This window comes from Panthera onca, chromosome C2 (assembly GCF_046562875.1).
Source record: "Panthera onca isolate mPanOnc1 chromosome C2, mPanOnc1 haplotype 2, whole genome shotgun sequence".
Classification (NCBI taxonomy): Eukaryota; Metazoa; Chordata; class Mammalia; order Carnivora; family Felidae; genus Panthera; species Panthera onca.
The window spans coordinates 68508254-68520380 of NC_138347.1; the positions used below are offsets into that span (position 1 = coordinate 68508254).

Here is a 12127-nt window from a genome sequence, read left to right on the forward strand (position 1 = left end):
CTCTCCATCCTCAAAGTAGGGAAAAGAAAACTTATCTCTGTAAGCTGAATGAGATCTTGATCTGAAACTCCAGGCACAGAGTAAGCCCCGCAAATTAACTGCCTTCCCTTACTGGCTGACCTCGCCGTTTAGCACTCCACTCATGCGCCTCTGTGCCTCTGGGGCCAAGTCCACGCCGGGAGGCCCCCAGCCCAGCCTTGCCGCAAACTACGACTCCCAGCAAGCACCTCTTCCAGGCCGCCTCTTTCAGCTTCGTGCGCATGCTTTGGCAGACGTGGCACCGGGAACTCGGAGGCGGGGAGCGGCTGGGAAGTGGCCGTGGCTGTTGGACCCGGCGGAGCTGCGGGCGCGGGAGCCTGAGTGGAGAACGGAGCCAGCCGTAGGCAGCGGCGGCGGGGATGGCGCGGATCGGGCCGGCATGGCTGCTGCTGCTGCTGCTGGCAGTCTGGGTGAGGCTGTGGCGCTGGGGTCCGGGAGGGGGCGGCACGTGCGCCCCACGCTGGGGTCCGCGCTCCCTGCTCCCGGCCCTCGCGGGACGTGCGTGGAGCTGCCTCCAAACCCCGGGGTGGGGGCATGCGTGCCGGGCAGGCGTGGACCCGGTGGCCGCCGGGGAGGCAGTGGGGCAGTCCCCGTGCCCTCCCCGCGGAGCCCTCCCAAGGGCGCAGGGTCCGAGGGAGCCACGCAGTGGGCTTGCGCCGCGGGCACAACTTTGCGGGGGTGCAAGTCGGGGGGCAGCCGGCGGCTAGGGCGGGACACAGGCGGGATGGAGGGTGTGCCGCGCCCATACTCTGGGCCCTGCACCTGTGTGAGTGCGGGGTGGGTAAAGGGTGTTTTATATCTGTACTGCTGGAAACCTTGCTTTAGGGCCACCTTGTTCTTGGTTTCCACCCTGAGCAGCAGAGAAAGTGCCAGTCTCCACCTGGTACTCTGCCTGCAGGCAGGGCTGGGGTGGGGTCCGCGGAGGAGTTCTTGCTTCTACACCCAAGTGCCCTGGCCCGAACCTCAGCCACTTTCTAGTTTGTGACACTTGCGACTTAGTCTCCTCATCCATGAAGTGGGGACGGTAACCCCCCCCCGCCTCCCAAAGCCGTCGGGTGGGGGTCGGATGGAGGAAGTTCTGTGAACTGCAAAATCATACAGGAGTGGAGTAGGGGTGAGCCAGCGTGCTGGGAGTGGTGGGCTCACTGAGAGGAGTTTGCTACAATTGAAAGGGGCAGGGGCGGGCAGGGGTGGCTCCAGGAAATCCCTAGAAGAGGCCAAAAAGTATGTATTTGTCCACAGTGCCCAGGGCTCTCCAGGTTTGGCTTTGGTGTTACTGTGGGTGTGTGATGGGATAATGTGGCCTCTTTCCACATCACTCCATAACTTCTGGTCGGTCTCCCTTCTTTTAGGACGATCTTGGCTCCTTTTTTCCCCATGAAGTTCCCAGAAACTTTCTGCTGTGGATACCCTCTCCAACCCAGATTTTTCGTTTTTTTTTTTTTCTTTTGGGTGTGACAAGAATGCTGGGCAACAGGAGGAGAAACTGGAATGTGGATTTAGTTGCTTTAAACAATTTCATCTTTTGATATCCTGCCTTTGGGGCATCACCAAGGAGGAGTGGCCCTGTATTTTCTGGTTGTCTGGAAGTCGGTGGGAAAGGCTGCTTCCTGTTCCCTAGATCTGACCGTTCTCCCTCTGGGATAGAACTAGTCTGGAATGGGACAGTGTCCCTTTACCTGTGTCTACCTGTGGATGATCTGTTTGCATTCTGTTTTCTGGAGCCAGCTGGCTTGGGCAGGTCTCTGGGCCAGGAGATACCGCAGGACTGTGCAGAGGGGGCCAGCTCCAGCGGGAGCCCCTATCAGGTCTTTGCATTAGGGCTGTTTTAGGGGGTCCTGCTTTCCTCTATTCTTTTTTCGTCTCCCTTCTATAAAAATAGAGGGCTTGGGAATCTGACTGGAAACAAGTTTCTTTCGGCATTTATTTATCAACGATGTTGTTTGGCGCTGGATTGGATTTTGGATGGAGAGCAAAGCACAGATTATCCCTGACCTCTGGTGCCGCCCTGGCTTGGGCAACGGAGTCAGTCCTGTGAGCAAATAAAGACAGGGCAGTGAGCACTAATACCCGAGGTGCTGGCAGCCTCCTCATTAATTTGGTGGGAAGGTCAGAGGTCAGCCGTGGCTTTTCTGAGGCAGTGGGTTGTGCAGTCTGGAGGAATTGGGGGTGGGGGGAATCAGTGAGGCAGTTAAGGTCTGCTGGTGCTCTCCACCTCCAGGTGTGGAAGGATGGGTAGGTTTGCTGAGAGCACTAGAACCTGGGAGTCTGCAGCATGAAATTGACCTTCTCCTTTCCCCATGCCCTAGCTTGATTCAGCAGGTGTCAATGGTGCAGGGCCAGTGCTGAGTGGCTGGTGGACACCAGGGTGGGCCTCTGTAAATTTAAACTCTATGTATGTCCAATATGGGCTCCCAAGGTCCTAGGAGTGTATTGGGTTTCCTCGTTTGCTCAATATTTACTGAGAGCTGATATGTGCAGAGCACTGGACTGTGACCCAAGGGACATGAAGCAGTATAAAGGGATCTATAGAGATTCACGGACAGGGATATATACCTACCACATTTTTTACAATAGTAAAAATATAGAAATGGCTTAAATGCTCAACAATAACAGCATAGTTAAATGATTTTGGGTCCTGTCCATGCCATAGAAAGTGATGTTTATAAAGAATATTTATATTTACTAGAATGCCATGTTGACTATCAAAATATTTTATATGCTTATGAAGAATATCTAGGGACATGGAAAAGTGCTTCATAATTAGGGGTAAAGCAAGGTACAGAACGAATCCCAGGGTGGCTGAAGATAGCTTCATATGTGATTGAGGAATTAGCAGTGCATCAGAATGTTAACAGCGATTGTTCTAGAAGGCACAGCTCTGGGTGACTTTTGTTTATTTCTTTGTTTATGCTTTTTTCTATTTCCCCTATATGGGATGTGTATTTGTTTTTTGATCAGAAAAGTTAATTAAGGAAAAAGCCTCCTTTGGGGCCTCTCAGCCTTCCAGAAGAATACTGGGATGAAGAGTCACAGTCAGCACTTGGGACAGGTTGGTTCTAGCCCTTCCCTCCTGGCTAGGTATCTCTGCTCTCAGTCTGGGGAGGCTGTGCTGTCCTGGCCCCACCCCTGCAGCTGACTGCCCCTTCCTGCTGTCCTTCTCAGCTCCTCCCTGCGGTGGCCCCTCCCCCAGGCCATCCATGCTGATTGTGGTGTAGTTGACATCCAGTCCTCGGAATGGAGACATGTCGGAGCTGGAGGGGACGTGAAGTCATCCGGCTCAAGTGGTTCCAGCATCAGGCCAAGGATTGGAACTGGGCTGTGACAATTTTCACTGGTCCATAGACACACTGGAAAAGTAATAATGGTGAATGGTTTTTCCACGAATCCAGATACTTTCAGTTTAAAAACTTGTCCATTTTTCTGACATGATGTCCATATTGGAGGGAAGGGGCGGTTTTCGGTGTCCTTTAGAAAAAATTAAGTAGTGATAGTATATCGATTTTTTTTAGAAAGTCTTTTCTAGATAAAATTTATTTTAAAATGTATAATATACATTATATATTTTAAACATGTTATATATTTTTAAATGTTTTAAAAATATATAAAATACATTTTGAAAAATATATTTTGCCAATCCCTGAGATTCAGAGGTCTGAGAACTCCTGATATAACTCAGCTCTTTGATTTTAGAGAAGTGGGGCTTTGAGAGGGAAGGGTCTCAAGGCTGCTGAGTTTGTAAAGACAGAGCTGGGATTGGTGCCAGTCTCCTGAATTATAGATCAGATTTCTTCCTGCTCCATCTCTGCCATCCCAGCCCCCCATCTTCCACCTGCTTCCTTCCTCCCAAGCCACTGCTAGGGCCTCCGCCCTTGACGGTGGCTTGATGCTGGCTTGATGCTCAGAACCTGGTGGGACAGTGGGCGGAGGTGCAGGAAGCAGGAGATGTTTGTCCCTGGTCTCTCCTGCAGAGCTTTTAATGTATACATATTTAGGTTCTACACCATTATATATTTAATAGGCTTTTGTGGGCTGGCCTGGGGACCTAATTGCCATTTATAATGCTGTTTGGAACCTGGAGTGCACTTTTCCCACAGAAACAAACACATTATAGAGGAAATTTTAAAACAGAACTGGCACATCAATGGGAGGAATAGCCGAGCTCCGTGTGGGTGGCAAATGCTGAGTGCTGTGCGTTTGGGCAAGGGTCAGGCCGAGGGCCCCCAGTCACTAGAGAAGGGTCCTAGCTCACGCCTCACGAGGGCCGACTCCAGGCTCTGTGACGATGGGGATCTTCCCTTTTCTGCCTGTTGTGTTCCCAGCACCTAGCCCAGGACCTGGCATGCAGTCCTCCCCAGTCCATGGTTGGCCGGAGGAACTAGTTTTGCAGGCAAAGAAAGGAAACCATCTGGGGTAGAAGTACAGACAATGAGGAGTTATGGGCCGGTCTGGATGGAAGGAGAGATTTGAGTCTCGGGAGGGGGAAATCACATTGGAAAAGTGGATTGTGATGAATGTTAAATGCCTGACAAAGCTTTTGGGACTTGGTTCTGTAGGTGATGGAGAGACGTGATGAAAGCTGCCCTTTTAATAATAATATCAGTCAGTCCACACTGTGGGGTTGGAATGGAAGAGACTGGATTAATTTTCCCAAAACAACACTTTCTTCCTCTCTCTTCTCTTGTATCTATAAGATAAAGTCAAAGTGTGATGTAATGGGTAGAACATGGGTTTTTAGCCAGCTGGGCACTGAAGAGCTGTGTGACCTTGGGCCCTGCCTCAGTTTTCTTGTTTGTCAGTGGTGGTAATAATATCCATTTGCAGAGTTGAAAGCATCAGAAATAATACAGGAAGCACCCAGCACAGTGCTTGGCATATGGGGGCGGGGGGGGGGGGGCACAATAAATAGGAGCCAGGGCAGTTATCTCAAGTTGGGAAGGAGAGGTGCTGGGGAAGCCGGTTAGGAGGCCAGAGAGGGTGTGAGCAGAGACTGCAGGCTGTGAGTTGGGGGGCTGTGCTGCTGGGATTCTCCCCCATCACAGTTCATCTGAGCTGGGCTCTTGACTCGCTCTTTGCCACTCCCCAGTGGGCCCTTGCAGAGCCTCTGAGGAAGTAGAGGGGGCTGCAGAGGGTCTAAAGATTTATGTTTCTCTCTCCTTTCTTCTGAAAGTGGATACTCTTTTGAGAATGATGATACCAACCACACCGCCTCCCTGATGGGTTTGCTTCAGCTTTGCGGTTTTGCTCAGTGGGGCTCTTGTGTCTCAACTGGTGGTGGCGGCTAAGTGACAGTGAGTCAGAGAGTGATGCATGGGGTGTAAGGAACCTAAGTGCTCATGTTACCAAGACTTCCACGGTTTCTTTGGCCCCACACTCCCATTCCTCCTTCCTTTTTTTTAACATCTAGCATCTTAGATCCCAGTGGGAGAGGGGAGGAGCAGGGATGCCCACCCATTGCTAGGCTGCCTGGCCCATCCTGCAGTACTGGCTGGAGCCTCTGGCTACCCAGGTGATCTGTCGATGAGAATTATAAAACACTTGGCATATCTATAGAGGGCTTTGGAGTTTGCAAAGCATTCCCACATATTTCATTTTGGTGAAACCACTTCTAAATAATTAGCTTTGCAATCATGTGGTGGGGGGTTAAATACTCAGATGGACTGTGGGGCTAGAATAGCCTTTGGTGTCTTTTTATTCTCCAAGGGCATCCTGAGCCCCCAGTTTGATGTGTACTCTGTTCCCAGATGGCCTGATGGTGAGGCTGTGCCTGGCTTTATTGCAGCTGGCTGGGATTGGAGTAGAATGTCCATCTTCTGACCCCCCAGAGAATCCTACTATTCCCCCAACCCTTTGGCATGAGCAGATGTCATTAACTCATGAGCAGATGCTTTAATCCTTGCTTTGGAAGGTATTAACAGAGATCTAGGTTGAGAGCCCTACGCTGGGGCTGAAACACAGAGGTGGTCTAGTATCTGAGCTGAGAAGTGGGGTTGGCTGGAAAGTTCTGTTGTTGGGCCAAGCAGGGCAGGCTTGTGAAGAATAAGTGGGTTTACTTTTGTCAAAGGGTCTGACTTTGCTAGGTCCTGGGCAGAGTATGGTACCTGCTCCTTATTTCCAAGGAATGTAGACCAGCATCTGCATGCTACCCATGTCCCAGATGTTCATTCATCCCATAGGTCTTTTTTATGTATTTAGTTTTAATTTTAATTGTTTTACTTTAGAGAGAGAGTGCGAGTGGGGGAGAGGGGTAGAGGGAGAGAGAGGGAGAATCTTAAGCAGGCTCCATACTCAGCAGGGAGCCCGATGCAGGGCTCAATCCCATGGCTCTGGGATCATGACCTGAGCCAAAATCAAGAGTCAGATGCTCAACCAACTGAGCCATCCAGGTGCCCTATTTTTTCTTTTTTCTTTAAACAGATACTTCTTGACAGTCTTTTATGAGTCAGACATACCATGATAAGGCATTAGGGACATAATGATAAATAAGATGGCCACCATCCCTTCCTCCTGTTGCTTAGTGGGAGAGCCACTAACTTATTACTTAATTCAGGTGGTAAAGTGCTGGAAAGAGGAAATACAAGGTGATAAGAGAATGTGTAACATGGGTCCCTAACCTAATGCAGCAAGTCAGGAAAGGCTTTTCAGAGGACTTTCTTAGAATCATGTTTTTAAGTGTATAAAACAGTGCATAGTACAGCAAAGGAAACCAATGATACTGAAATATAGTTCCCAAATTCTATAACAAATATGTGATAAAATATTTGTATTTATTAATGTTTCATTTAGGAAGATCTAATGGCAGGTTTGATATTTTCGGTAATATTTAGTGACGAGCATCAACAGTGTTTCAGGATATCTACGCCTATTGTAATATGAAAAGTGTGGTTTCTGGGGGTAAGGGCTAAAAAATATATGATTTCTGTTGGTGGCAAAGTCACAGACACTGCTAGTGCTACTATAATTTGTTGCCTACACTCATGATAAAAGTAAGGCTAAATTTCAGTTAGAGGTTAGTGAAAATAAAGATACTATTTTTCCTCACTCAAGTTCATAGGCCCCAGTGTGAAGAAGAATTATCCAGGGGCGCCGGGGTGGCTCAGTCGATTAAGTGTCTGACTTTTGATTTCGGTTCAGGTCATGATCTTGCAGTTCATGAGGTGGAGCCCTATGCCAGGCTCCTCTGTGCTGACAGCCTGGAGCCTGCTTGGGATTCTCTCCCAATCTCCCCTCCCCCCCCACCGCCAACGTGTGCTCTTTCTCACTCTCTCTCAAAATAAATAAGTAAATATTTAAAAAAGAGTTATCCAAAACCATGGAAATAAAAGATGATTTAGTGTCTCTTTAATGTCATATTAGAGCATTGTCTAAGAGGGACACCTAAGGGCCATCCAGTACTCTAGGGAATATAACTGTATTATTCTTTAGGACCCATATTTTTTTTTTTTATTTATTTATTTATTTATTTATTTAACATTTATTTATTTTTGAGACAAGAGAGAGACAGAGCATGAACGGGGGAGGGGCAGAGAGAGAGAGAGGGAGACACAGAATCGGAAGCAGGCTCCAGCTCAGAGCCCGACGCGGGGCTCGAACTCACGGACCTCGAGATCGTGACCTGGGCTGAAGTCGGACGCTTAACCGACTGAGCCACCCAGACGCCTCTAGGACCCATATTTTAAAGGTAGATAAGATGCAAATGATTTCTGTTTGGTAGAGAAGAGAGACCCAGAGGTGATTGCCCTGCAGGACTTTAACCAGTTTGATACCTAATTTAGCAGTCTTACAACAGGATTCTTTTTTTTTTTTTTTTTTGTGAACCATATGCATATTAGTTTCTTATAACTTTTTTTTTTTTTGAGATCTTCTTTAAACCTTTTTTCCCTTATATCCTTTTTTGATGTGACTATTTTTAGTGGGTCACTTATTAAGAGGTCAGTAACCCTGGGGCATCTGAGTGGCTCAGTCGGTTGAGTGTCATGATCTCATGGTTCATGAGTTCAAGTCCTGTATAAAGCTCTGTGCTGACAGCATACAGCCTGCTTGGGATTCTGTCTCTCTTCCTCTCTCTCTGTCCCTCTCCTGCTCTCTCTTTCTCTCTCTCAAAATAAACTTAAAACCGAGTTCAGTAACCCTTTGAAATATGCTATTTGTATGAGATTTAGGTTCTTAACATTTGAGAATTCTATGTGACCCCAGTTTAGGAACCAGAGTGAGCAGGATGTGAGGATGTGGCTCTGAAGAGAGAGATCTGGGCTGGACATGTTAATTTAGGGGTGCTGCTCAGGAGGTGGGTGAGATCCCCATGGAGAATGGAGAGAAGGAAGAGAAGGTAGAACAAGTGAGCCCTGAGGAACTTCAGCGTTTGGAGGTTAGGGGACGAGGGATTACAAAGAAGATAGAGTTCAAGAGGTTGAGGCAAAGGAGAACTGGAGGTATCTGTAACGTTATCCATGTTGGAGTCGTTGCGAGTCCTCAGAGAGCCTCTCTATCTGAGAGGGGAGTGATGTGGGGTCCAAAGATGGGTCAGTGATAGAGGTTTTTCCTACCAGGCTGTGGATCCAAATCACCTTAAGGGTCTATGTATACAGTTGGATTCCTGGCCTCCCCAGATCTGTGAGATGCTATTCTTTAAGGATAAGGCCCAGGAATCTATTTCTAAAAAGCCTAGACTTAGAGCTGGTGTGCGTGCAAACCAGGCAGATTTACAAGTAAACAACATTAATTTTGTGTGGTGGATAGTATTTTGCCAGCCAGGGCTGCTGCTCTGGGCTGGGTGGTGTGGCCCAGGTTCTGCCCAGGTCATGATCCATGTACACCGGGCACAGTGTGAGGTGGCACTTGGCTTGAACACACACTGCTTTGCTTTTCCCTGAAGGCATGTGGAGAACTGCAGGCAAGCAGGGAGCAGGGGAAAGATGGGTCAGGCTGTCACTGTGGCTTTTTCCAGTTGGTTGTGCTTAATGGCTGCGTTGGAAGGGGAGGCAGATTTGCCGGCCTCTCTGGTCTTGTATTGGGTGGAGCTCTAGTGAGTGGAGAGGGCTTGAGGGGCACCAGTGGGGAGCATTCACCTTGACTCACTGTGCTCAGAAGGTCTGGGCTGAGTCCTGGGCTTCACCTGAGGGGCGTTTGTTCACTTCTGTGAGCCTCAGTGGTCGTATCTCTAAAGTGGGGATAGCACCACCTCCCACACAGATTGTGACATTTTTTCAGATATTTTTGCTGCAACTCCTGCAAGGACAACTGTACGTTTTACATTATAGCCAAGTATATGTAACAGATATAAATGTTTTGCTGAATACTTAGTCTTGTTATTTATGATACATACTGATGTTTTCTATTTGATGTCACTTAAAAAATGTTGGTGGTAATCCACTGAATTGATTTGTGACTCAGCTCTTGGATTGAGTCCTGAAGGGTGGAAAACACTGGTTTAAACTCTCAGCTTTAGAGGATTGAGCGAGATAATGTGTGTAAAAGCACGGATGTACACCATGGGTCATGAGCACTTGAATTGTTATTTTCGTATCAATTAACTGAGCTTTGAGCCAGAGTTCGATTTCTGGAGTGGGAATTTACCTGCTCTTCCCCCTTCTCTGCTGCCTAATTCACTGTTCCCTCTACCAGCTCTTGTTAGCAGGCCTGGCACACCAGGCTGGCAGTGACCCAAAGCCCTCTTGGCGTTAGGAGAGGTTTTTCAAAACATTAAAAGCTTTAGGGACTTAAGTCCTGGTTAAATGCACTGCAGTTGCAATTTCAGGATAAGAAAACCTGTTTTTATAAGCTCTTGGGTCAGTTGTCCTGCCCCTGAATTGTCCCTTGTTGACAGCCACATGTTGCGGGGGAAGAGAGGGGAGGAAAACTGTACTGTGTAGACCACATGTAAGGTATGGTTTTTAAAGGAAGCAACATATAAGAAATGCAGCTAGCTTTGTATTTGGAAGAACAAACAATGAGATGTGGGTGGCTCCAGGAATCTGTGGTCTTTGTGCTCCAACTGGGGCACCAGCGATGGGGGTCTGAGTCACAGCTCTCTCACCTTCTTGCTGTGTGATGTTGAGCAGGTTTCTTGGCTCTCCTTAGTTTCAGTTTCCTCACCTATAAAATAGATGTACTGCAAGTACCTACTGAAGTCTCTTGCCAAGATAATTAAATTAGATAGGCATGTGAGCTGCTCAGCTGCTCCTGATCACACAGTAAGCACTCTGTACATGGAGCTATTATCATTATTATGGGCTAATCCCTAGGCCTTGAATTTTGGAATTCTCTCTTGGGTTCTATTCCTTGCCAAGTGCTTTCCCATCTCTCTCTCTTAAAAAGCACATTTAGCTCCTCGCTGCAGCTACTCAGGGGTCCATATCTCAGCCAGGCCCTGTCTGTCTGTCTTACACCCACATACCCACACACCCCATTCAGGGACTCATGGTGCTTGCCTTTATTTCGGAGGCTGTAGGGTAGACATTTGCATGTTGGGAAGTACCAGTGGTGAAATTCCCAAACTTGGTTTGAGGTTAGGTCTTCATTCCTGGTGAAGAGTGCTATTTAGCCATGGTGGTTGGTGACAGATGCTTAAAATTTGCCTTTATTAAGGGATGTAAATTACCCATATTTAAAAATTAATGTTCTTTTGTATTTCTCTTTCTCTGTCTCTCATCAAAGACATTCTGGGTATGTGTTGCATTGCACAGTGCTTTGCAGATTTCGTATAATAGTTCCTATAAAAAACTACGCGGTGCCAGGTGAGCAGAGGAGCAGACAGGTAGCTGGAAGTGAAGAATGGCAAATGAGCTCTCCTCTTACACGGGAAAGTACCAGTGAGCGCCGGCCGGCCAGCCGGCCGGCCGAAGGTTTCAGGCCTGTGGAAGAGGTGGGGGCAGTATTTGGTTGTTTTCTGGGCATCTTTTTTTTTTTCCCCCTGTCTTTTTTTAGGTAAAAAAAAAATTTTTTTTTCTAACTAATTTCAGACTTACAGAGGAGTTGCAAGAAGAATACAAAGGATTCCCATCTGCTCTTTACCCAGATTCCACACATATTAACATTTTATCACATTTGTTTTATCACATTCTCCCTCACCGTTTATAAAGTTCACAGACGTGATGCACCTTTGCCCCCTAAACATTTCCTAAAAGGCAAGGATATTCCCTTACGTAACCACAGGACAATGATCAAAATCAGAAATGTAGCATTTGGCTCAGAACCTAGTTCAGAATGGCACGCTGAATTATCATCATCTCTTTAGTCACCTTTAATCCGGACCGGTTTCCCAGGCTTTGTCTTTTGTGACCTTGATAATTTTGAAGAATGTCCTTCAACTGGGTTTTTGATGATGTTTCTGTTCAGTGCGTTATATCCAGAGGCATATGGTGCTAATTTTACCCATTACTGGTGGTGCTAATGCTGGCCCCTTAGTTAAGGAGGTCTCTGCCAGGCTTCTCTGCTGTGAAGTTATATTTGCTTGTGGGGTGATACTTAGAGATTGTTAATTATTTCCTTGATGGTGGCCAAGTGGTGATAATTTTTTTTTTCTTTAAAGATTTAAATTGGACATGCCTATTATGGTGACTGAGAAAAACAAAGGGGAAGAATGAAATCTATCTAAGGATGAAGTTTTACTTTGGTGCACTTTTTTCTTCCAGTCTTTTTCTGAGCAAAATTTTGTGTGTAGTTATAATCATGCCATGTACATTTGAACTCCATTTTTTGAAACTTAACACTAAAGCAAATATTTCTTCATTGCACAGTCTTCGAAAACATCATCTAAATGGCTGTATTATTCTGTTGAATGGTTTCCTCTAAATGACCATTCCTCTGCTCTTGAATATTTAGGTTGTTTACAATTTTTGACTCTTACGAGTAGGACCGTGTGAGTCATCTGTCAGAACCCCTGCTAATTTCCTCAGGACAGATTCCCAAAAGTGGAATTACCAAGTCAAGAAGCATAAATACTTTTTTTGAGATACTTGGTGAATTGTGCCAAATAACTTTGAAACGAATTGTACTTTTGCCAGCACTTTGTGACATTTGGGCACCATATTTTAAGAGATTCGTTAATGATGTTTCTCAATTTATTTTTAACTGTGACCCACCAGTC

At 46.8% G+C, this 12127-nt stretch overlaps 1 protein-coding gene across 1 annotated transcript in view; it reads left to right on the top strand.

Annotated features, from left to right (window-relative positions):
* The first annotated feature begins 270 nt into the window (after positions 1-270).
* Positions 271-12127, top strand: part of PDIA5 (protein disulfide isomerase family A member 5) — a 93461-nt gene continuing 81604 nt past the window's right edge. The window contains exon 1 of the mRNA XM_060639769.3: positions 271-449. Coding sequence (XP_060495752.3) covers positions 399-449 — 51 coding nt within the window. The 5' untranslated portion in view covers positions 271-398. The remainder of the gene's footprint in view (positions 450-12127) is intronic.